The 26805-nt window shown below is 33.7% G+C and overlaps 1 protein-coding gene across 4 annotated transcripts in view; it reads left to right on the plus strand.

Annotated features, from left to right (window-relative positions):
* Positions 1 to 20462, plus strand: part of PCMT1 (protein-L-isoaspartate (D-aspartate) O-methyltransferase) — a 93384-nt gene extending 72922 nt beyond the window's left edge. For 2 of the 4 annotated variants that reach the window (XM_051997932.1, XM_051997930.1), the window contains exons 4-8: positions 3978 to 4082; positions 6804 to 6924; positions 9069 to 9154; positions 14207 to 14376; positions 19619 to 20462. In XM_051997932.1, the coding sequence (XP_051853892.1) occupies positions 3978 to 4082; positions 6804 to 6924; positions 9069 to 9154; positions 14207 to 14376; positions 19619 to 19631 (495 nt within the window). In that variant the 3' untranslated portion in view covers positions 19632 to 20462. Of the gene's footprint in view, positions 1 to 3977; positions 4083 to 6803; positions 6925 to 9068; positions 9155 to 14206; positions 18039 to 19618 lie in introns of all 4 variants that reach the window. The other 2 variants (XR_007953653.1, XM_051997931.1) reach the window with 2 other exon arrangements.
* Positions 20463 to 26805: the final 6343 nt, after the last annotated feature.

Genomic DNA, 26805 nt, shown 5'->3' on the forward strand with positions numbered 1-26805 from the left:
CAGATAGTTTACATTCGTTTCCCAGTGTTCTTTCTTTGGGTGTAGCTGCTTTTGTCCGTCATTTATCAATTGAAACTCAGGTCTCTTTGTCAAAGAAATCCACTTCCATCAAAATATGTCCTCATACAATATCGTTGTCGAAGTGTATAATGATCTCCTGGTTCTGCTCATTTCACTTAGCATCAGTTCATGTAAGTCTCGCCAGTCCTCTCTGTATTCATCCTGCTGGTCATTTCTTACAGAACAATAATATTCCATAACATTCATATACCACAATTTACCCAGCCATTCTCCAATTGATGGGCATCCATTCATTTTCCAGTTTCTAGCCACTACAAACAGGGCTGCTACAAACATTTTGGCACATACAGGTCCCTTTCCCTTCTTTAGTATTTCTTTGGGATATAAGCCCAATAAAAACACTGCTGGATCAAAGGGTATGCACAATTTGATAATTTTTTGGGCATAATTCCAGATTGCTCTCCAGAATGGTTGGATTCGTTCACAACTCCACCAACAATGCATTAGTGTCCCAGTTTTCCCGCATCCCCTCCAACATTCATCATTATTTTTTCCTGTCATCTTAGCCAATCTGACAGGTGTGTAGTGGTATCTCAGAGTTGTCTTAATTTGCATTTCTCTGATCAATAATGATTTGGAACACTCTTTCATATGAGTGGTAATAGTTTCAATCTCATCCTCTGAAAATTGTCTGTTCATATCCTTTGAGGTATGCTAGATTTTAATTGAATTAAATGCTAATTTTTTTTTATAAATAGCAATGAGTAAATACTTTTGAAGAAATAGAGGCAGTCAGAATGTAGTACTCCTGAGTATATACTCCCTGTTTTTAAACAATCTCATTAAATTCTACATTCTCATGATCTATAATCCTATATCTTTTCTCCTCTTCATGGCTAAACCCTTGAAAAAGCTACCCATAAGTGGTGCCTCCACTTCCTTTCTTCTCACTTCTAAACTTTCAACAGTCTGGCTTCTGACTTCATCATTAATGTAAAATAGCCCTCTTCAAAGTTACCAATGGTCTGTTATTGACAAATCTGATGACATTTTCTCTACTTCATCCTTGATACCTCTACAGCATTTGGTGCTGTTGATGACCATCTCCTTCTGGATACTCTTTTCTCAGAAAGCTTTCATAATACTGCTCTCTCCTAGTTTTCTTTTTCTTTGTCTCATGTTTCATTGTAGTCTTTTTGGAGGGGGGGAGAAGGGACTGACTGATCTCTTCCTCAATATTACCTCTGCTAATTGTGGTTGATCTCCCAAGCCTCTGTCCTAGGTCCTTTTTTCTTTTTACTCTGTTCTGTCTCATCCAGTTATTTCATTAGGGAAATTTATCCTCTCTGAAGATAATTCCTGATCTAGATATCCTCTCCTAAGCTCCAGTCTCATGTCACCAATGGCTTCTGGATATTTCAGATTTAGATGTCCCAAATTCACTGTTTACAAATTCAGATTTAGATGTCCCAAACTTACCATTTACAAAATGGAACTCATCTTTTCCCCGAAACTCTCTCTTTTTCTGAATGTCCATATTACTGTAAAAGAAACTGCTATTTTCTTAGTCACCTATGCCAGACTTTTTATCTGAACTGTTGAAATAACTATAATTGGTCTTCCTGCCTTGTCTTTTCTTTTTTTCTTTTTTATTTTATTTTATTTTTATTTTTAAATAACTTTTTATTGATAGAACCCATGCCAGGGTAATTTTTTTACAGCATTATCCCTTACATTCACTTCTGTTCTGATTTTTCCCCTCCCTTCCCTCCACCCCCTCCCCCAGATGGCAAGCAGTCCTTTACATGTTGAATAGATTACAGTATAACCTAGATACAATATATGTGTGCAGAACCGAACAGTTTTCTTGTTGCACAGGGAGAATTGAATTCAGAAGGTATAAATAACCCAGGAAGAAAAACAAAAATGCAAGCAGTTTATATTCATTTCCCAGTGTTCTTTCTTTGGGTGTAGCTGCTTCTGTCCATCTTTGATCAATTAAAGCTCTCTTTATCGAAGAGATCCACTTCCATCAGAATACATCCTTAAACAGTATCGTTGTTGAGGTATATAATGATCTCTCCTGGTTCTGCTCGTTTCACTTAGCATCAGTTCATGTAAGTCTCTCCAAGCCTCTCTGTATTCATCCTGCTGGTCATTCCTTATAGAACAATAATATTCCATAACATTCATATACCACAATTTACTCAACCATTCTCCAATTGATGGGCATCCTTTCATTTTCCAGCTACTAGCCACTACAAACAGGGCTGTCCACAAACATTTTGGCACATACAGGTCCCTTTCCCTTCTTTAGTATCTCTTTGGGATATAAGCCCAGTAGTAACACTGCTGGATCAAAGGGTATGCACAGTTTGATAACTTTTTGAGCATAGTTCCAACTGCCTTATCTTTTCTTTCTCTCTTACTTTGCTGTCAAAGTGATTTTTTTTTCTAAAGCATAGGTCTAATCATGTCATTTCTATGCTCATGAAGTTTCAATAGCTTTCTACTTCCAGGATCAAATATAAATTTTTGTTGTTCAAAGCTCCTTCCTTTTCCTGGATTCTTATATTTTACATTCCACATACTTTGCAATCCAGTGACACTGGCCTTACTTGCAGCTTTTTGGATATAATAATCTGTTTTCCATTTCTTTGGCTTTTTACTGGCTGACCCCATTCTTAGTATGCTGTCCCCTCACATCTGTCTTTTACTTTCTCTGACTTCAGAATCTGTTCTAGAATGCTTTTCTAGGTCTTCCTAGGCACTAATTATTTAGTCTTTCCCTAAGAAACTGCCTTCCATTTACTCTGTAATTCTTGTTTATATATCCTTAATTGTTTACATATTGCTTTCTCCATTAATATGAGCTCATGGTCAGGGAACATGGCCTTGTCTTTCTTTTTAAAATTCCATGCTTAGCATTGAATCTGGCACATGGGTAAGCCCTTAATTAATCCTGACTCCCTTTTTTCCTTAAGTAACAGTGTTTAATAATTTATAGAAAACTTCCAAGATCACAAATTTTCAAATGAAGAAAGTGTTTTTAATATGAATCTAAAGGGAAAAATTGAGAATAATTTATAACCAGTACAATAGTTACATTCTTTCTCTATAGATTTACATGTAATGTGTATATGTATTTACTTCATGCATATACATTTTAGAAGTAATATACAAGCCACAGAATTGAAATTACTGAATTCCTTTGTTTTAATGGAGAAATCAAAATAACTGAATGAGGATTATTTTCTATATATTTAGTAAAAAGTTGAAAAATAATAGCATCAATATTACACAAATATAGAATTTTGAGGACATCCATAAATTAAGGAAGAATGAAATGAGCAGAATCAGAAGAATAATTTATGTAGCAGCACTATGAAGATAAACATGGAAAGCTATGAGAAGTGTTATTAGTGCAATGACTGTTCACAATTCTAGAGGATTGATAATGAAAATAAACTATTACAGAGAAGTGATGGATTTGGGATGAGACATTAATACTTTTGTTGTATAAGCCATTAGTGGAATTTGCTTTGCTTGGTTGTATAAGGAATTTGCTTTATTTTCTTTTTTTTTCCCAAGTAGGATTGAAGATGGAAGGGTGAAAAAATAAATTTCTGTTAATTAAAAAAATAAATTAAGTTAATTTTAAAAAGAAAGGTGGAGATTTGCTACAGAAATAAAATATCATGTGACCCTTCCAGATACAGTCCACTATATTACTATTTTTATTTGTTTTACTTGTTATAAGAGAACTCCCACAAAATGGGAGTGATCACAGGATGTTTTGTAATATAAAAACTAAAAATGTGTTTTAAAGGAAAAAGGAAGAAGAAAATTGACCAATTTTATTTAAAATCTATTTGATATATTTAGAATGGTGAGGAAAAAATAATTAAAATGAATTGTAATTATTTTACATCATCATCTCTGTTTTTCTTTGTTAGCATGCATACGCTCTAGAACTTCTGTTTGATCAGTTGCATGATGGAGCCAAAGCTCTTGATGTTGGTTCTGGAAGTGGAATCCTTACTGCCTGCTTTGCCCGTATGGTAAGAAATGTCATTTTTGTTCTGACCCTGAACTTTAGTGATAAAGGTAATTATGTGATTTCATTTAAGTATTCGTAAGTGTGCACAGTACAGTGCCTAAATGCCTTTAAGCACTGCTTCCTAAGGTTTTAGGTCAGAAATATTCTTTACCTGATGATGAACCTTCTGTTGTTTGGGCTGTTCTTGGATGGCAGCATACTTTTTCAACTTGATTCTCTTTTTTTTAAATTTTGTGCTTTGTAGCATAACCTTTGATAATTTAGTCATCTAGGGAAGGACTGGAACCATAACAATGTATTTCTATGTTGTTTTCTATATATGATTTATAATCTAACTAAATTTAAGATATAGATTTGTAAAGTTTTATGAAAGTTTTATATCAAAGTTTTCACTATGTGCACAGTACTTTGGGGGATATTATGGTTTTTATATCCTCAGTGATCTTAAATACTAATGAGGATAGTACAAAAACTCATGAAAATATAGTCTAAATTTTAAAAGAAATATAATGGTGATACATGAAGGTAGTTGTCATCTTATTGAGATGAGTGCTTTTTGGAATACTGTATGTTGATGATGTGATGGTTTGACTTTTAGTCTTGTGGTCTAGAATCTTTTGCTCATTCTTCCAGATATCAGTGGATGCACACTAACCAACACAACAAAAAACAGTTTACAATCAAAATGCCAATTAATTTTATAACTGCAGGAGTTTTATATATATATATTTATAACTGCAGAAAGACTGGTATGCAGCCAGGTACTTGCTCTATTCCTTAGTAGAGAACTTTACATTGAAATCCTGATTATAATCAGAACATGGTTGGATGGTTTTTAAGGAATATCATCAACAAGCTTCTGTTTATGTGTGAGCTCTTTTTCTTTTCTGGCCATACGTAATAATATACTTGCTTGGCCGTTCAGGGCAACCCCACTTTTCTGGATAATACAGAAAAATACTGATAATAACCTTACTTTCCTTTTCCTATACATCTTGGAGAGAGGTAGGCACTAACGTTTTGTTTACACATCATTCCATCTTGGTCACCACATTTGCATTTGTAGTTTTTGATTGACATTTAATGGAGCACCTTCTTTTTGACCTTCATTTCCTGTATCTTGGGGCTTAACTTAATTTTAGATTTATATTATCTCTCTGTTAACCCATTAATAACAACTTTAATAGGGACTGGATCTGTGATTTCATTGGTGAGGAAATCACATTGGTGAGGAATCACCAGGAAGCTTCTGGCAAGGAACTTCTGCCAATGTAGGTCAGCACCTTCTCTGCCACCATGGCCTTAGAGAATTATCGGGAGACTTGAGAGGTAAAGTGCCTTGTTCCTGGGTCACAGCAGCCAGTGTGTATTACAGGCAGGATTTGAAACCAGTCTATAAGGTCTCTCTGTTCACTCTATTCACTCTGAAGTGCTGCTTTATGTGTAGGGTTATCTGGGTGAATGTGGAATGAATTGTTATGATCAAGTGGAAATGGTGGGTTAATCTACACACAGATATACTTTTCTCTAGCTCTTTCAGTTTTAGCTGCCATCAAAAAAGCAAATTCTGAGCACAAGCAACATTTTAAAGAGAGAGCCCTGTTAGAGCCCTTTTATGGGATCTTCTTGGCTCTAGCCTTAATTGTCACCACATCATAAAGAGGTTCCTTTGTAAAATGTGTGGTCACCGGTATATTTGATTAATTTTTATGGTTTATTACTTTTATTTTTGCTAATGATAGCAAGAATTTAAATTAAGAATAAAGAATTTAATTTAAGAATATCTTAAGATTTTTCAGAACTGGAATTTTTAGAATATTTAATCCTTCTGATTTTTTTTTCTTTTTTTTTTTGAAAACTCTGCCAACAATAAATGTAATAGGAATAAGGACAAAACCTAAGTGACAGTAAGTCACATAATAGGAGGAAAAAATATTGACAGATTTTGCTTTACCTTTTATATCCAGATGGTTGTTCTTTTTCTCACTCACCTGTAGAGATTGAACTGGAAGCCTCTTTTGGAGCATTTATGGAGTTTTAAGTTCTATCCTTAAAACAATGTTCAATTTAAGGAATTTGTTCCTCCTAGATTGGGAAGAGGGGTATAAGTATGATCATCTAGCCAAGAAGGGGAAATCCAAATCTCCTCCCAGAAAACCTTCTGGTATATGGGGAGGAAGAGAGAAGGGGGGTTAGTGAGTCAAGGTCTAGCCAGAAGAAGGGGCAAGGAGAAGGGAAAGAATTGGCAGGAAAGTTGGAAAAGAAAAACTCAATGTCATTTGCTTTGCCTGGGCCCTTTGGAGTCTGATTGAACTGTTTGGGCATTTTCTTTGAGTGACTGAAATTTTTTTTGTATATACTATTACAGCATTTAAATTCAATTCTTAAAAGAAGCAAGGTGCAATTTTTTTTTGAGTATTATAGTACATAGTACTGAAAATCAAAATAGAGGAAAATAACTTTGTACATTTGAAGGTTTTAATTAAAGCTATTTCACTGCTGTCTTTTTTTTTTTTTAATAAAATATCATTTTTTAAGAGAAGTTGGCCATGAGAAAGTTTGAGTCAGGTGTGCACAAAAATTCTGTGAAGTTTTTCCTTGTCATAGAAAAACTGTAATTGATTTTTCTCACAACAGTGAAAAGTTTTGGATAAGATAATATATTACTGACATTACAAAAAACAAAAAAAAATACAATAAGCTACCAAATGGCTTTTTTTAGGTTGGTGCTACTGGAAAAGTCATAGGAATCGATCATATCAAGGAGTTAGTAGATGATTCAATAAGTAACGTCAAAAAGGATGATCCAACATTTTTGTCTTCAGGACGAGTCAAACTAGTTGGTGAGTATAAGAGAAATGTAATAAATATTTTTGTAATTTACTACAACTTGAAATTTTTTGCATAGATATATGTAGGCAGATAGAATTTTTAAAATAAAATTTACTTTGGGGTTGGATTAAATAAGTTTAGAGAGAAGAAAAATTTTACTTACCTTTGTTTAGAAGCATTCATTTTAGTTTCAATAGCAAGTTATATATTGGCTATCTTTTAGTTATTTTTTCAATCTAGTTTTGGTTATGTTTTTCCTAAGTTAAAAAAAACAGGAACTTCCATTATTTTGCCAGTGGCCAGCAGAGATTTAAGGACAGAATAATAAACACTAGGATTTAGTCATGTTGGGTTCTGTTATTTAAATAGATTAAATCATGTGCCCTTGTTTGCCTTGATAATTGTGTCCATTCTGAAGATTTATCTCTGTACTCTTGGTTCAGCAGACATAATGCTGTACTCAAATCAGAAGACCTAGTTTTGAATTTTGCCTTAGAACACTTAACTATGTAATGCTGGGCAAGTCACTTAACACCTTTGGGCCTCAATTTTTTCATTTGTAAAATGAAGGAGTTAAATTCAGTGATCTCTTTGGGTTCTTTGAGCTCTAATCTGTGATTCTTTGGTTGTATGGTATTTTTGTCTTACCCTTGTTTGGAGAAAAACATAGTTAACATCCTCTGAATGGCACTGAACACTGTTATCCAACATTATTAACACATAAATACACATATCATGCTAAATTCCAATTGTCTAGGTCCCATTCCTATTATCTTATGATATTACTTTGTTAAGCTTCTTTCTCTAGATGGCTTTGTCTCCTTTGTTGTCTTTCTTGCTAGGGTGGTTTTGTCTCTGTCCACTTAGTTTTGTTTCTATGTAATTGACTCCTGTGATGTTGTGTCTAAAATTTTCTTGGAGCCAGTTAATGTCATTCATTAATTGGCATATGTTGGGTACTGTTTAACAATTGAAATAGTCTTAATGTTTATTATTGAGTAAATACAAATATTATATTGGAAACCACTTTTTTAGGAACTAGGATCCAAGTAGAAGTACAGTGTCTTTCACTTCATTATTCTACACAAATGACTAATCATCAGAAAAACATTTTTATTGAAAACTATTGTTATAAAAAGAACTATAAGATTGTCATTCTTTGAGATTTTAAATTGTTATATTTATACAGTAAAAAACATTAGATGCCTGTGTTAGTATCATCAAGAAAAATTCTCCATGTACTATAATATAGGTACTATAAAAGGGAAATATGTTGATCTTGCAGTCTCTTTACATTTGAGACTTGCAATCTAAAACAGAAAGTACTAATGTGGAAAAATACATATACAAAACAAAAAGCATATAGGATGAAAATATAAAATATAACCTGAATTGAAGGTGTAGTCATCAAAATAGAGAAAAGAGCAACTAGATTGGGAGATGGAAAGATACAATGGGTTAGAATCTGGCAACTATTACTATGGGCATTACTTTTTGAGATAGGATGAAATTGAAGGGAAGTAGTTTTTCCCCTGACTTAAAGGACTTAAAAAGAGAAACACTTCCTTCAGTCTATTTAAGAATATGCTTCATTCTCTATTACAGGAACTTTGGGCCTAAATTGATAGGCATTCCTTTCAGAGATAGAAGTTGTTAATTTGGTTTTATTTGGCTGAGGGGAGGAGGAGTGGGAGGGATATGATTGAACAGAGATAGGTCAGAGAGAGCTATAAAAGAAACTGAAAGGTATTCCAAATTATGCAGAGAAAGCAGAGGATGAAAATGTATATGTATTTGTTAAAGGAGTATTTTGTCAAGAAAAAAAAAAAAACCATACATTTTAAAATAAATTTAAGATCAACTAATTTTCAACATGTGCTAACTCCTCTTATGAACATTTTTGATTAAGGAGAAAGGTCTGATGATAAGATATTTGAACTGAAACTCACAAATTCTGTCTGATATATTTGGTTTTAATATAGGAGATACCATTTTGTGGAAGGGGGGGGATGATAGATTTCACTAGAATAGAGGAGCTTTCCCCATCCTTAAATTTTTGATCTATTTAAAAATTACATCACACATACTAAACATATAAGTTCATAATATTACTTTCTTTGTTTGGATTTTAAAATGAAACTGTTCTTTCTTACAGTGGGAGATGGAAGATTGGGATACTCCGAAGAAGCTCCCTACGATGCTATTCATGTAGGAGCTGCAGCTCCAGTTGTGCCCCAAGCAGTAAGCCTTTTTATTTTTGTCTTTTATTGTAATTAGATTATTTTCCTGTTTATCATCTGAAGACCAAGCTAGTTGGGCTCAAAGAAGCTTGTCACCAGTAGGTTTCCTGTAGGTGATGAATTTTTGTTTCATAGGAGCTCGTAAAGTTTTTCATTGAAAAAAGGTTGTGATTTGAATATGTGGAGGGAATATTATCCACATTGATAAAATCACAGGTCCTAGAAGGCTATAGTAGATTTTTATAAAGGTGTTTTTTTTAGTCTTTAAAATATAGATTAACAACATTTAATTATCTGTTTCACCTAATTTTTTTATTGAAGTAATGTTATTAAAGATTGACTTGTATTTTAACAATCTCTCACTTAGCATATTTTATTTCAAGCAATATTTGAGAACATCTCAATATAGCCCAGGAATTGGGACAGTTCCTTTAGCATTCATTGTAAGGAGACTTTGCAAATTAAATTGTAAGCACTGTGTCCTTCTGATTATGCCAGTCAGAAACTATTTGGCGACAATGATAGTTCATATTTATACATAGAACTTGATAATTTATAAAACACTTTCCTTATTGTTGTGCTTTGAAACTGAGGTTGAGAGGCTGGTCACAGGAATAGGAATTTGAATCCAGGATTTCTGCCTCAGGATCTCAAGCTTTTTTCTACAGTATCATCTGCATCTCAGTATCTGTTGGGCATCATACTGGACAGGTTGCTGAAAAGATAAAAGTATCTGGCATTTGCCCTTCAGAAATTTAGTTTAGATGGAAGACAAAGCACATATAGATAGACCTGACCATATTCTTCCCTATTTCTCATAGGAGAAAATATTAAATATTAACTCCTTCACTTGGAATTTCAGGCCTTCCACAATCTAGTTCCATCTATTTTTTCAGCCTTTTTTTCATACTGTCCCTTTTCATAAACTGTTCTACCCAAAATTGAACAGTCATTCTCCAAATCCTATACTTTCTCTGCATTAGCTTGCCCTCCTTTTGCAGAAACCATACCCCAATCTTAGATTAGATAGTTCTTTTATATCTCCTTTTTAGAAATCTTTTTCTTTTAAGGCTTATGGATCTCCTTCATCTCTAGTTCCTCAGGCTTTTCTTCCTTATCAAGTTTCTTTTTACTTTACTTGCTTATATATGTTCCTTTATCCCAGAGAAATGTAAAGTGTTTGTGGATAGAGATTGTGGTGGTTTTATTTCTTGTCGAGACTTAAAATTTCATTACTGAGGGAGCTTCCCCAGCGAGAAGATCGTTGTCTGCTCTCTGGAAACCTAAAGTCTCAGAGTGTTGTGCTGGCACACTGAGCAGTTGGGTGATTTTCTCAGGGTCACACAGCTGGCTCAAACACTAGAGAGAGAACTTGGGGGCCAGCTCTCACAATGTCAGGAGTGTTTTTCATGTGGGAAGTGGGATTAGCAAAGGACCAGGGACAGGAAGTGCTATGAGCAGTGCCAGAGAAAGGGGGACGATGGAGAGGGGAGAGGAATAGACCTCCATCAACAGAAAGGACATATTTGGGGGAAATATTTATTCTAATGGGAGTTTAAATGCTCCTGTTTGATTTATCACAATAAATAAACATTTATAATCCTCATAGTCACAATTCTCAATTGTCCTAACCCCTGGGAGCTAAGATTTGTCTTACGTATAATTTGAGGGAGTCTATCTGGATGTATTTGTAGCTCCTTGAGGAAAGGGACTGTCTTTTATTCATGATGTATCATTCAAAGTGACTTGCCTCATAGTAAAATATACTCATTAAATTTGATGTATTTGATGAATGAATTAAAATATACTCTGTTGAAGTAATAAAAATTGTCTACTTTTATAAGAAGTTTTTCCATTTGGTTCATAGTGTTCATTCACATTTATGATTCCTTCATCAGTCAATCAATAAACATGCCCAGCTAGGGATAATACAAAGAGGCATAAAGACAGTTCCTATCCTCAAAGAACTTTCAGTCTAACAAGGGAAATAGCATGTTTATAAATGTTTACAAAGTAAGTTAAACCACTCACTATATAGAGAGATCATATTTTTATGTGCAGTCCTTACACTAAGGGATGATGATCACTCTTTATTTTTTTCTACTCAAATCAATAAGCATTAAGTATTTACTGTGTTCAAAGCACTCTGCTAAGTGCTTGAGGACACAAAGATAAAATAAAAATATTATCTCTCCTCAAAGAGCTTACATTTTCCTTGGGGGAAACAACATGAATTGCACAGATATATATATAAGCAAATATATTTACCTGTAGTGTGTTTTCTAGAGCCCCACATTGGGATGACAGAATGTAATGTGCTTTCTAGAGCCCCATGTAGAAGTGCCAAAATGTACTTGTCCAGACTAGCTCTCTGGAGGACCAGCGTGAGTCCTTGGTCTTAGAGGAGGAGTGATGAGGCAGGCACCCACATGGTCCAAAGATGGAGTCCAGGGATGGTCAAATATGGAGTCTATTTATTTCAAGTTCTTTTAGCCTTAAATACCTTAGTATAATTACATCACCACAGCATACTGAGCATGTGCCAATTATAGTACCATTATATCACCATAGCACCCTGCACATGTGCTTACTATAAGCACCCTGCTATTAATATGCAAATACCTCCTTTACTGCAAGTATCTCTGCTTCAAGTAGAATACATCAGTTATCATGCCCCACCTCTCCCCCCATTCCCACTTCTCAGGAAGGCTCAGGAAGGAGCCAGAGTTGGGGAGGTGTGGGATGATAACTGGGGAACTGGGGAATTCCAACAGGGGAAATTCAGGAAGATAATTCTAGAGCCTGTGCAACACAAAATGTGCATTCAAATTTAGGGAACAGTCCATGTATTTGTTTGGCTAGAACATGGGAATGGGGAAGGAGAATGATAGGAAATAAATTTGAAACAATGTGATGAAGCTCTGAAAGCATGGTCAGACCTGTGTCTTCGGAATATTAATAATATGATATTTAGATTATGATTTGGAGGGAGGAAAACCTGGAACCACGGATACCAAAGAAAAGGAGACTGTTGGTGAGAGCCTTGGTGAGAAGTGATAAGAGCTTGAACTAGAAGTGATGGCTGCTTAAGTGTGAAGTAATGGAACCAGCATTTGCCATTATATAGAAGATCTTAACAACTTTCTAGTGTTGACTTAATTCACATTATTTGCAATCATTGTGTGTGTTCATTTTGATCTGCTACCTCTGCCCCTTACTGATTCAACAAAGTCATATTTTTTTTGACATTTTCATAGTTAAGGTTCTTTATAGTAAAGTAATATTCCATTATATAACTATCACAGTTTTGTTCAACCATTCCCCCTAAATGAGTGCATAATGTTTCTTTTTTCTTTTTATTGTGTATTCATAGTATTGTATTACTGTGGATATTTTGTTTTGTTTGGGACCTTTTAATCACTCACTTTCTGTGATAAGGGGTGAAGTGAAATATCCAAAGGGGTATGAACAATTTAGTGCATTTTTTCCCACATAACTCCAAATTGTTTCCAACACATATTTTTAATGTGTTCTATCTTCCTAGAGCTCCAACAGAAAATACTTGAATCTTTCACCATCTTTATGAATTTTGGATGTAAGGCAGAATACAGTGTTTAAAATTGTATTTCTTGTGTGACTAAAGGTTTTTAAAAGTATTTTCTTTTCCATATGGTAGTTGGCAGCATTCTTTTTGAAAACTGTTCATATCCTTTGGTGATTCAACTATTGGAGAATAGCTTAGTCATGCATGTGTTCATTCTCTGTAGAATTTAGATGTCTGGCAAAGGTCTTTAATGCAAAGATTCCCTCTCCCCCTTGCAAAACTTTATTCTTCTAGCTGCATAGATTGTTAAACACACCAACAAAAAGTTTTGTGTATGTTGGGGGGTAGGGGAGGAGGGTTGTGACTGCCAGAATTTAATTTAATCCAGGTAGAGAATTCTCAAGAAATTTCATCCATTGGCAGAAATTCCAGTTTGATTGCAACTGGTCCTATTAGAGAGTGACCTGGGGAGCATCAGGAAGTTACCTAAATTGTCAGTGGTTGCATAGCTACCTACTTCTTTGTGACCCCAAGGCCAGGCCTTTATCTGTTAAGCTAGGCTGCCTCTCCTCATTTGATATGATTAAAATTATCTGTTCTATATTTATAAAGTATCTATTATCCTTTGTCTGGTTTTGTATTTTTCTTCTGAGCATAGTTGTGAAATATATGATCTTCCATCTTATTTTTAAATATGACAGTTTATATTTAGAATAGTTTATTTCTTTGAAATTTGAAGGTACAGTGTGTAAAATATTAGTAAAAAGCATGTTTTGAATTTGGGATTTATTTTAATATCTTGACTACTGTTTTTCTACATAATTAGTTTCTGTTGCAATACTGTGGATTTTGTTTTCACTTTTAGAAACATTATTATAAAAAAAAGAGGGTTGGTAGTCTTTACCAAACTGCCAAAGGCATTCATTACATAAAAAGGCTAAGAATTCCTCTTCTAAATTTAACTTTGTCCAAATTTTCCTAATTTTTTTTAAGGAGTTTTCCTTCAGTTGAAATGGGAGGAGAGAGAAGGAAGGTAGAATTTTTGTCTTGGTTCCTTTCCGATATCAGAATCCATTAGGTGCCCAGTTTTATAAAAGACTATAGTTTGGGGACTAGAGTTTCTATGATAGCTTCAGTGTTATATTTAATCCATTTTTTTCTGTCTATATTCATATATCTGGGGCCCCAGAACTATCTTTTACCTTCAGATAAAGGCTTCCAACTACTTCAAATGAGCACTGATCAGTACTTAAGTTGTCCAGTGAGTCATAGACATATAATTTTGTCATTTATGGTAGAACATTTAGCTTTTCCTTAAAAGGAATTGATTGGCATAAATGACAACCATTTAATTTAAATTCTTACTATGGTTTTTTTTTTAAGATAACTTAAAAAAACATATGTGATTTATATGAAGTGCTTACAGGCATAGTAGATGAACAGTTTTAAAAAGTGAGTGACTAAAAGATCCCAAATATAACTCATGTCTTTATTTTTACTTTATTTTAGCTAATAGATCAGTTGAAGCCTGGTGGAAGATTGATTTTACCAGTTGGTCCTGCAGGTGGAAATCAGATGCTGGAACAATATGACAAACTACAAGATGGCAGCGTCAAAATGAAGCCTCTGATGGGGGTGATATACGTGCCTTTAACAGATAAAGAGAAGCAGTGGTCCAGGTGGAAGTGATTATCAATTCCACTCTTTCTTCTTCCACACGTACAAGGTGAAAGGGTGTGGATTTTAAGCAGTTAGACTACACGGGCTACTTTTGGTCACTTTTCTGCTACTCCATGCTTTGAAAAGTAGTCCTCTGCGTTATGACATCATGAATTTGTAACATTAAAAATGGAGAAAAATCATTGCATGGTCTGTACTTCTTTTGTTTACCTCATAGTTTTGGAAAATTGGGGAGGGATGTGGTAGCATAAAGGGATCTATGCAATTATCTTTTAGAGACTTTCATATTTCCTTGGAGTTAAATGCCATAGTGAAGTCAAGCACAAGGATAAAAACTTAGGTATCAAACTTAGGTTGATACTTAGGTATCAAACATTATAGGCTTTATCAAGCTGGCATGTAGGTTATTTTGGTTTTGACCATTTAATCATTTTATCATTTTAATAATAATTACTACTTATTCATATGGTGTTTTAAAGTTTGCATAGTATATATTTTGCCACAATTCTGAGAAGTAGTTCATATAAATTTGACTTCCCCTACTTAACAGATAAAGAATGGAAGTTCTGAGAGGTTAATTGATTTGTCCATGATCCATTAGGGTCAGATTGCAGGTCTCTTGATCCTCATCCAGCCCTCTGTCCCCTTAGCCCTGCTTCCTAAACTCCTGACTTGGAGAGAGAGAACCAGTTTGGTTTGAGTCAATGCTGAATCTCCCAATTCCAAAACTTTTATTAGTCAGGTTTTCAGGAATGAGTCAGAGCTTAGTTCAGTCTTCCTTGTATCCACAATGGGATATAGTCCACCATGAACTGCTTTGGTTTCCTCACCTGGTTGTGATTAAAGTAATCTTGCCTTGAACTACAGGTCAATCTAATTCCAGGCTTAGAAAGGATAACTCTTAACAGTAGCCTTGTTGCTGTTGACAGTTGTACTAATAGTAATATGTCATATGTCATATAATCATGCAAAATAAGCCTGTCAGCAGTTCCATTTGATTCTGGTATATAATGCAACTATATAAAATTTAGTAAGAAATATGCAAATAATGCTCTCATTAAATCACTGAAACTTGATGAGTAGTAGAATTTTGTTTTTCACTTGTCAAAAAATCAATTTTCATTTTTTTCTCCTGGGGAAACTCACACAATTAATACTTTGCTGTCTAGAATTTTAAAAAGGAAGACACTACAGTTTTTTTTTTTTAAAGAGTATAATTTTGAAGACCTTCAAACAAAACCAGTTTTAAAGGACTTAAGTAAAAGGGAAGGTACTGGATTATAACAAAATTGTAGGATGTTATAGTAATTGCTATTTAAAAGAGTATATGTATTTACTATGGAAATGTTCTGTATTTCTTGGGAATTATTTTATTTCTTTTTTTTCAGTTCCTTGTGTATATTTTATTTTCATTTAATAGTATTTTATTTTTCTCAATTACGTTTTCAACTCAAGATTTTGAATTCCAAATTTTTGAGTTTCAAATTAACATGACATGTACAGTCATGTTAAACAAATTTTGGAGGATAATTTTTTAAAAATTATAGTTCATTTTTTGTTAGATCTGTATTTGATATTTTTGTTTAAATAAGTGCATTTTCTTGAAACAAAAACTGTAGTTCAAAATACAGTATAGTTTAAATATAACTTTGGGATTTAGAGTATATTACAAAGATAAAATCAAACCTACAAATCAAATTCTGTGGGTTAAGAAAAGAAAAGGTTTTCTTTTTCAGTTTGTATTTTTGAGGGGGGTAATATTATAAACTACTTTGTAAATATTGAGAACAGTGAATTTGTTGTCTATATTTGTGGCCAAATGTGCCCATGCTTCTTATTAAAAATCTAGGTCTGGAACAAACCTAGATAGATCATACCATTTGGTTTTTTCCCTTTCTGCCTCTTTTTAGGCAGAGCCATATTTGACCCATCCATGTTAGATAAGGCTCCTTCCCTATTTTAAAAAGATATTCTGAAGAAAGAGTGCTTGTTAACCCTTTTTTGGACTCGAGTGTTTAGCAATCTTCACTGTGAAATTTTTTTAACTTTCTGTTTGGTTTAAAGTTCAGATGTGCTTTTAAAAAAATTACAAACATTTCTCTATATTTACATTCTCTTCTTCCCACTGACCTAGTAAATTTTCTGTTTATAACCAAGAACTCATGGTTCTCCAACAAAGAGGGGAGGAGAAGAGGGTACATATCCTTTTTTCTGAGACCAAGATTGGTTATTATAATCATAACAATGGCTGCTTCTGCTGTGGTTTTGATGAAATTCTTATTTTTTCATGGATATTGAAAAGTTAATAATTATACTTTAGTTGTTCTTAATGCCCTTCATGTTCCTGCAAATGATAAATTTGGTTCTTTAGCATTTTTTTTTCCTCAAACTTTTACATATAAGTAATAAAGAACTGGGATGGAATACTCTAGAGAGTACTGACTTTGTTTGCTAGATGCTTTAATTTGAGTCCTGGCTACCACTAATTTCCTATCTGTAAACCTGTTTCCCAATAGTCATAGTATCTAAGAATGAGATGTAATATCTGCAGAGTGCTTAGTATAGTGCCTTGCACATGGAAAATGCTTAATAGTTAATTTCAGTTTCTTCCCTTTACTTATAGAGGGTGCTGATGGTTTTAGTGGATAAAGTGCTGGATCTGGAATCAGAAGACTTGAGTTCAAATTCAACCTTAGACACCTGCTAGTTGTGGGACCCTGAGCAAGTCACTTAATCCTGTTTGCTTCAGTTTCCTCATTTTTAAAGTGAGGATGATAATAGCAACTACAGGGAATACTTTATTCTCTTCTCCTGTACCAGCTTCAGTGGATTGTTTGTATCAAATGAGAATGTATGTCAAGGACTTTAATTATAAAATGCTATATAAATGTCAGCTATTATTATTCTTAATTATGTAAAGAGTATTTTCTCTGTAGTAACTATATTGGAAGGCCAAAATCAAGGAATTTCTCATGCATGCCTAAGTAGGGAATAAATTATAGTGGAAAAACAAGCTTAAAAAAAGGCACATGGATTCAAGCTTTGTATGTTGAAAGAAGCCCTTGGGTTTTTGGTTAGTATCAGAAGAAAAGAATGCCAAATTAGTAACTTTCTAGTTGAGTCCCTAACACATTTACCTTTAACACATTTCTCAAACTAACATTTAAAATAAAATACCATGCCAGGTACAAAATTAGTGTCTTGTCAATGATATAGACTTATATCTGGGTTGAAAAATTAAGGGGTGCTTCATGGTGATTCCGCTTCTGAGTTGGAAATTCATAGAGTGTAGACAAATGTTTTATTCTAAAAATTTACTCTTTCCAATGTACTGAAGAGTTAATAGATCAAAGTTTTTGACCAGCTGGAAAGCAATTTTTCATTTGTTTTGTTATACTTATTTAATTTAGGAATGCCTTTTGTTTCTTTTGGATTTCAATGCATCATCCGGTGTTTTGCAAAGAATGGATCCTGAATAAATATTGATCTGACTGGAAGAATTCATTGAATTCCATGCATTAATTTCATCATGATTTTTTGGTTATGGGACTTTTAGAAAACATTTAATACTGAGAGTTTTTGTTTTTGTTTTTGTTTTTTGTTTGTTTTTTGTACTTTGAAGGTCCCCTGCAAAAGATGCAAAGTATAATTAATTAACATGGTATGTTTTACATTTGTGATAGTTTAAAAAAAAAACTTTAAAATTTTAGAAAATATTTTAAATTGTTAATGAAGGAATAAAAAACTATACCTCATAATCACACCTAAATCACTTCAAGGAGATTATATAATATATAAAACAGTGGCAAATAATTCAATAAGATCTGCTATCTAGTACCACAGAGATCTTTTAGTATTGAAATGTTTTAAAATGAGTTGACTTAAGTTTATTTTTAAAAGAAAGGCTGTTTTGATGTATGTTAACAGGTTTGTTTTGTTATGTATTGAAACATTTTCAGTGGTTATGAATTCCCTCTAATATCTAATTAGATTTGCTTAATTTTTTTTAAAATAACTGTTGAGATGCATTTTTTATTTTTAGTTTAATAAAGAAGTATTCTAGGTGTATAACTAGCTTGAATATTGGTTCATGTTCATCTAAAAAGTTAACATTTGTCTAGTATCTTAATGTGAATATTTTCAGATGTCTTCTACATGCCTTTAGAATATTATGATTTTCATTTTGCATTTGCAAATACATTTTTTGAAGTTCAAATATTTTTTCATGCTTGCTTGCATGCATGTTTGTGCATATCACTAGATATGTAAACTTAATAAGCTATTTATAATGAAAATCAGTTCTTTAAAATATCTTGTCTTCTGGTATTAAAAATTAATGATAGAATATTGTTAATCACAGAAATATGAACTGATTTTTTGTTATGGAGCAAATAATTAGTGTCTTACTCCAAGACAAAATAGAATTATGTATAAAAGTTTTTTTTTCATTTTAAAATATTTTCAGTTATGATTTAAGAAATTTTTAAAAATAGACACAGCTGATCTATTATTTCACAATTACTCTGTAGGACAAACCTCCCTGAATAAAAAATATTATTTCACCAGTTTAAACTTTAAAAATAATAGCCACCTTAGTTTTCTGGTCACTTGGCCATTTGTCAGATATAAGGTCATTAGAGAGGCTTTTCTGATAGTTCCATTTTAGATTGCATTTTTTATTCCTTCCTCTCACTGGCAGTCGTTGGCGGCACAATTTGAAGCTGAATGAGTGGTTTCTTTTTGGAGCTGATAAAGCAGGTTTATGAAATCAACTGACAGGTATATTGTATGTACAGATGATGGATGCATAGTCTCCAAAACCTTTAGTTTGGAAAAAGATCTATTTTATGTACTTAAAAATAACTAAAGGCTAATTGAATTCTGGTTATACAAGGTACCACCTTTAAAGTAAAAGTCATCAGCAAGATTATAGTCTACAGAAAATGGTCTCTGAATTCAGTGTCTTGGGGGAACAAAATTACTTTGTAATAAAAGTCGTAGGACTAAAAGCACTTGTGTTTTACATTTCACTCCAGAGTAGCATATGAAAGATGTTTGATATTGCTGACATTCATTTCACTTTGGCTTGAATGAAGTTACGGCATATGGGATTTTTTTTTTTTAAGCATTTTGCTATACTTGGGGATTGGTGCATATCTATTAATAACTGCATCCAAAATATGAGAAGGCCATACCCTTTGGGATTAGTAACTTGGTGTTTTTTTTTTTTTACTTCTGCAGGGATGAATTGTAAAAGCTACATCAACTTGACCCGAATATAATATTACAGTGGATCGCTCATCTCCAGTTCTAAGAGCTTTTTGAAAACCAACAGCATCACAACTTGTTTCGAACTTTGTCACACTGTTATAATCAGCATGAAAATGCGTGGTTTTGTGGGTTTCCAGTTCTTTTAAAGAAGCACAGAGTCAATCTAGTAGAAAGGGAGGCACAGAGTATACATTTGTGCATTGTTAATTTTAACATGCCTGCATTTTATGTTCATCTATTTACAGAAGGGGATTTCTGCAAATCATGAAAAACATAGCTTGTGAATTCCGATATTGACTTTGGGGGGGAGGGAGGTTGATTTTTTTCTCTTCTCGGGTCCTTAATTTAGCTCCAATATATTCATTGATCAGATTGCTTCTGTGCATCTAATGACACTATTTATAACATCAAGTTTTCTGTATTCAGATGATTGTTAGATGCTATTAAGAAAATAGAGATGAGCTTCCTTTTTAAAGCTTTTGATGTGGTGTCATAGAATAGCATGTAGTAGATACAATCAATCAGCTGCTTTGTTACCTTTAAAACCAGGCATTTGTATATATGAAACTTCAAGAGATCAAAGGTGATATCTCTTATACACTTGGCTGTTCAGATTGGACATAACTGACATAGTTCCCCTTGATATTTCCTCTTTTGAAATGACCAGAGACTTGTAGCTCAGTATTGTTTTTCTTGTTTGTAATTCATTGCTGATAATGTATATGAATTTAACATGCTGTGTAAGCTGTGTCCTAGTTACTGAACAGTTTATGCAGTGCTGCTTTGCCAAATAAAGTTAAAAGCAAAAACAGAATTGATGGTGGGTTCTTTTTTTAAAATTCAGTTTTATTTTATTTTCAGTTCTGAATCCTCTTCTCTCCCTTCCCTTCCTCATTCATGAGAAGACAAGAAAAACAAAACCCATTACAACTAATGTGTAGTTATGTAAAACAAATTGCCAAATTAGCTGTGTCCTTTCCCTTCCCTCTTCCCCCAAATCCCTAAAAAAGGAAAGAGAAATATGCTTTCATCTGTACTCTTGAGTCCATTAGGTTTTCACCTAGAAGCGGTAGCATGTTTCATCATGCATCCTTAGGAATTGTGCTTGGTTAAAGTGTATTGATCAACAAGCCATTCAAAACTTGTTTATAATATTGCTCTCTCTCCCTCTCTCTCTCTCTCTTTTATATATATAGATGAGTGGTATTTTCAAGTGAAAGGAAAAGTGTGCTTATCAGAAAGGCTGATTAGAATACTTTAAAAAATACTGTTATCTTCTGAAGGGCATTAAAAATTTACAAATATTTTAGAATGTAGCCTTTTAAAAATTTGAGTTGCAGAAATAAAGGTGTCCTCAACTCCAAAAGAATAGATGAACCCAACCAATATCTACCTTCCTTATGCTGTGGGGGCCAGCAATGTAGAACTCTGACAGAAATGGGGCTTCTTAAGGCAGGATAGTCCCATTATTTCCCAGCTTTAGTCTATTTTTAAACATTTTTTATGTTACAGAGCCTTACCCAAAATAATATTTATAAATGTAAAATACACAGGATCAAAAACTAATTATATTGAAATATTAAAAAGCCAAATTCATAGGCCACAGATTAAAATTTCCCGCTGTAAGATCACATCAGATTTTTTGAATCTTTAGTTTGGTCCACTAGGCCTTGATTGGGCTGTTGTCTCACCTAGAATTCAGGAATTCTTATCTTCAATTCAGTTCTTGTTTCCTCCCTCCAACTTTTGCTTATTTCTTAATAACTTGAGTCTTTTGAGGTAGTAAGTATCAAAAACAAATGCAGAAGTTGACAAAGTCATACAAATCCAATTTTAATTACTCTTCAACTTAGATAAAACTTCTGTTGAGTACATATTGCAAGCAAAGATACTGTATCGTGAGTACAAAAATGAATATCCCCAAGAAACTTGTAATTTATGTGGGAAAATAGGACATTTAAAAAGTCTTTTTGACTATTATCCAAATTAACTAAAAAGGATATATGAAGAAAGATTTCTGATGCCAGAGAACTGATAAATAGATGTACAGAATGTGTGTGTGTATTTACACATGTATATGTGTATACATATACACACATGTCTACTGATAGCCATTCAAGGGTGGGATGAGGAGGGAGGAAAGAAAAAATTTACATGTTAATATTTAAAAGGAATAATAAGTTATACATAATAGTTACACAATCATCTTTTTATAATGTTATATAAATGCTTGTTTAATCCATAAATTTAAAAAAAAACTAAATTGTACAAAAATGGCATATGCTAACAGCCAAATGAGACGTTCTATTTATATGTGAAATACTCTCTAAGTCTTCTTTGTGAGCTTTGTCTTCTTTTGTGAATTAAATTTTGAAAAAGGCTATTAGGTTGAACAACTATATTTTGAATAGCTTCACAAAAACCAATTTTAGAGGAGCAACAAGTCAAATGAACAAACATTTATTTAGCAAATACTACCTACCAGGCACTATAGTTGGTTCTGGGAAAAAAAGGCATTGGTTTCAGGGAGTTCACAATCTAATGGGGAAGACAACATGAAAGTTTTAAGATGTATAAATATCAATATATATGTAAAAATATACACACACATATATAAAAGGCCTGTACAAATATCATGTGTACAAATTTGACTCAATTTTCTCCTCATTAATAGCTTGTTCTCAAGTAGTACGTTTGTCTATAACGGCATAGAAATCAACATTTAAAAATTTGCTTATATTGATTCTGAGTCCAGGTAATATGCATTTTAAGAAGCTAAGAATCTGCTACAAAATATAACTATTATACATTATGATATATGTTAGATTTTTGAGCTCTTTTAGGACATGGACTTTTCACTTTTCTTTATATATTGAGCCCTTAGTATAAAACCTAGCATATGGTTGACTTGTCCTTTGTGCTCATATATGACCGAAAATGACATCACTATGTTGGAGTCAAGGTACAATGGCTGTGGCTGATCAGATCAATACAAACTCAGGAGGCTCTACCACAAATCAGGCACAAATAGTCCATATAAACATTTGGAGTGGAACCATCTCTAAATTTGTGCATCTGATTTAAATAAGGACTTAATAAATGTTTATTGATTGATTATATAGAATAAGATCCTGATCTGAGACCAAAATCACAATCTGATAGCTCAAGGTACCTCAGAAGCCATCTGACAGGGTAGCACAGAGGAAAGTGCACTGCATTTTAGAATCAGCATCTGTGTTCTGTTCTGCCACTGTTCCTTCCAGCTCTGAATCTATCATATAAATAAATGTTTGTTGAATTGAGTATAGACCTGACCAAGGTATCTTCTCCCATCATCATCATCATTTGCTTACAATCCCTACTGATGGGGAGCCTGCTCTACTTTGGGAAAACTCCCTTTTCCCTGACATTGTTTAAATATACACCTCCAAAATCCATCTTAAAATTCCTATGGTCTCTGGAGAGACTTTCTCTTTCATTTGACAAACTATGTCTCTAACATAACATGTCCCTGTATGTCTTTTTCTCCAGACCCAGCTTCCTCAGATAGTTAAGCTGAATCTTGATGTGTTAATCACCTCATGGCTGCAGTATTGGGGTATTACCCAATGCATAAGATCCATAACTCCCTTCTTTTTTATTTGGTGGGAAAAAGTTAGAAAAGATGATAAGGCTCATTTTCCAGTAGCTATCAAAATCTTGGTCACCATCCATTGCATGTTTTCCAGCTATGTCTAAAAATATGGTACCAAGTACTGAACAGAATGTTCCATATGTCCTATTGTGCTTATAACTCACGAACATTTGGGGTTTTTTGTTGCTAATGACTCCTACAAGATCATAATGCTTTGAATTCTCAATTATTTGCCCTTATAAGATGGTTATTTAAGATAGGTTTTAAATACTTCTGTTATACAATCTGGGATGACCCACTTGAAAAAAAATTCACTCAAATTACTAATGCTTAAGTATGGGTTGTATGTTCAAAAATGTTTAAACTAATAGAGATATATGATAGTTTGGATACCATTCCTATGATCATCCCATTTAGTCTATTATAAATTGTTTACTCAAAGAGATGCTTAATTTATTCAATAGTAGGGTAGTATTTAGATGTAAAGGGACCTATTTTTTATTTTAATTTCACTGAAATATCAGAAAACTGGTGCTTTCAAGGATTCTTTTACTAAGCATTTTTAAATATTTAATTTAAAGAATTAACAAGCAGTTATTTTTTCTCTCCTTTTCCCCTCCCCAATTGAAAACAAAAACAAAAACAAAAGACCCCACCAAAACTCATAACAAATATGCTTAGTCAAACAAAGTTTTCATATTGGCTATCCCCCCCAAAACTACGCCTCATTGTGTATCTTGAGTCTACCCACCTCCCTGTCAGGAGGCAGGTAGCCTGCATCATTGTTAGTCCCCTGGAATTATGGTATGCCATAATTAGCCTAAGCAATTTAACAAAACTAAAGCTATTGTACTTGAATTTTTCCTGACTTCTATTCTATCTATTGTGTCACTTACAGCTCTCCTTATTAGCTTCTCAATTTTGAGACATAATGTAAATCTTTTTTCTTGTTAGCTTCCAAAAAAAGGTAAAAATATTTTCAAAGTGATATGTGTGTATGCAAACATAAGCATTTGTATATTTACATGCAGGTATTACATGCAGTCTTCTTGTTTTTATCCCCAAGACATAGCTCAGTCCCCGGCATACATAGGTACTTAAAACTTGCATGTTGAATGAATAATACCCAGAAGGAGAAAAAAAAAGAGATGTAAGGCTTGTGAGTTGAAACATGTTGCTCTGAATATTTGACCATTGTTCTTAGCAAATATTTCAATGGATCTGTGATCTCACTGTTATAGGTATTCCCTCCAGGTGTAAGATTTCAGATTATCCATGCTATCAAATCTTGTGTGAAGGTTGTCTATGTCCTTTTATAAGTTTTCTCAACTGGTGCACCCAATACAATGGAGACCTCCTTTTAAATCTCTTGATATTATGTGGGTAACAATGCAGCAAACAGTTTATTCATTTGTTAGCTCTTATTTTTTTAACAGGTAGCATGGAGAAATTGGCCCTCTGGGGGAGAATGGGGTTGGATGCAGTACAAATGACAATGTGGAAGCTTAGGAAAGCATGTTTCCAGCTATGTGTGACTGTGGGGCTAAGGAAAAAGGATGCTAAATTGGAGCTAATTACACAAAAAGGGTTAGTGTTTCATTCTTATGTTCAATAAGAATGTGGCTGGGTGAGAAGCAGGACTAGATTAAGCTGGACTCCCTACCCCCACTGAATTGGGTGAGAAGTAATAGCAGCTTCTTTGTTTCTCAAATTGGCCAGTGGCAGTCATTCATGGTGTTCCCAATCCCTGTGCTTCCCCGAGTAGGAGATGGAGCATCCGTCTGTAGATATCCATATTCAGGGAGAAATCTCATGAGTTCAGAAGATCCAGGGGGTCCCATCAGAATGGAAGTGACAGAAGTTGCAGTGTACCTCAGTGGGGTAGTGGTCCATGACAAAGGGAACATCTTCAAGGGATGCTGAAAGTAATTCTAGGACAGCCCCACCTTTGGGAGCAGGACTCCCCATGATAGAGAAAAGTACTGGCTATGGTTGCTAGAAAAGCCCTGAGCTTCAGAACCATGTGAGGGTTATAATTAAGGAGAGAAAAGAACTTCTGGGCCACACACATTTTCCATATGTATCTCACTACTGTTGTACTGTAAGCTTTAGCCCATTCTTTCTATGAATATTGTATTAATTTATGGAAGAATATACCTCAGATTTTGGGGATGGATATTTTGTTTTAAGTATTTGTGGTATACCTCTTCAGCAAATACCTTTTCTAAAAGCTAATCATTTCTGTCTGATTGTTAATGAGATCACCCTGATATGGGGACTTACAAATCCCCAGCCACCTCAAGGTTACATGAGAAATGTATTTGGGAATGCCAACCAACGAATGCTATTACTCAGTTTAGGGATTCCTCCAATCATACAGGGATTACTATAAATACCAGAACCCATATCTTTTTCTGGCTGTATGTCTCACTGATGGTATATTTCACACTATTTTCATTTCATTATTGATAAAATACTGCAATCTATGTCCATTATGAGGTTCTCAATTGTCCATTGGTGGTCCAAATTTCTTTGGAGGTTGTGATATCCCATAATTTATAATCAGATAGTAAAGACAGAGATCTAAATCGAAATGAAAGTAGGTAAAGCTCATCTCGAAGTATCTGGTTTTACTTGTTTTTCCAAACAAACTCAACACTGTGTAGGAAGGTTACTGATGTAATTTAAAATGTTCATTTTGTCTTTAGAATATTCTCTTGGAATATAATAGAGTAGTGTTCTAGGAAAAATGGGACCTACATTCATCAGCCTGGGACCAAGAGTAAATCAACAACATTATTGTCTAAACAGCAGTTTGCAAAAAAAACAAAAAAAAAAAAAACCCAACCAAAACATCCAAAACTAAAACCCCCAAAATAAAATAAAATCAAAGAACCCTCCAACAAACCCCCAATCAACAATTCTCTCCAAATTTAGAAACTGTAATTCCCAACCATCTTCCCCCATCCATAAACTATTAAGGACCAGTTTTGGAATTAAAATTCAAGCAAGATGTAAAATTCATATGAAATGAACATAAATGATTAATGCTAAATATATAAATATAAGCCTAAAAGCAAACAGACTAAAATATGAAATAAATTTTGCTCTGGAAAATGGGAATTTTCTTTTAAAATTGAAATTATGATCCCAAAGACTCTTCTAGGTGATCCCATCCTCAATGCTATCAGTCAGGTATGATGACAGTAAGATTTTAAATGCAAGTTTTAAATGCAAATTTAAAATGCAAGCCAGCCAACCAACAAGCATTTATGAATTGCCTACTATGCACCAGACACTAACTAGAACCAGGGAATACATAAATAAAATGTTACCTTCTCCCAAGGAGCTGACATTTTACAGGGGAAGACCATATATCCACAAAACAACTACAGTGAATTTTGTATTTAGAGGCACTAGCCATGGGAGTGGAGTGGAGGGCAAGGGGAGACTTAAAACAAAAAAGGCCACATGTATCAGCAGACTTCATTTGAACTTTGAAGGTGGTTAATGGTCCTAAGAA

This window comes from Antechinus flavipes, chromosome 4 (assembly GCF_016432865.1).
Source record: "Antechinus flavipes isolate AdamAnt ecotype Samford, QLD, Australia chromosome 4, AdamAnt_v2, whole genome shotgun sequence".
NCBI lineage: Eukaryota > Metazoa > Chordata > Mammalia > Dasyuromorphia > Dasyuridae > Antechinus > Antechinus flavipes.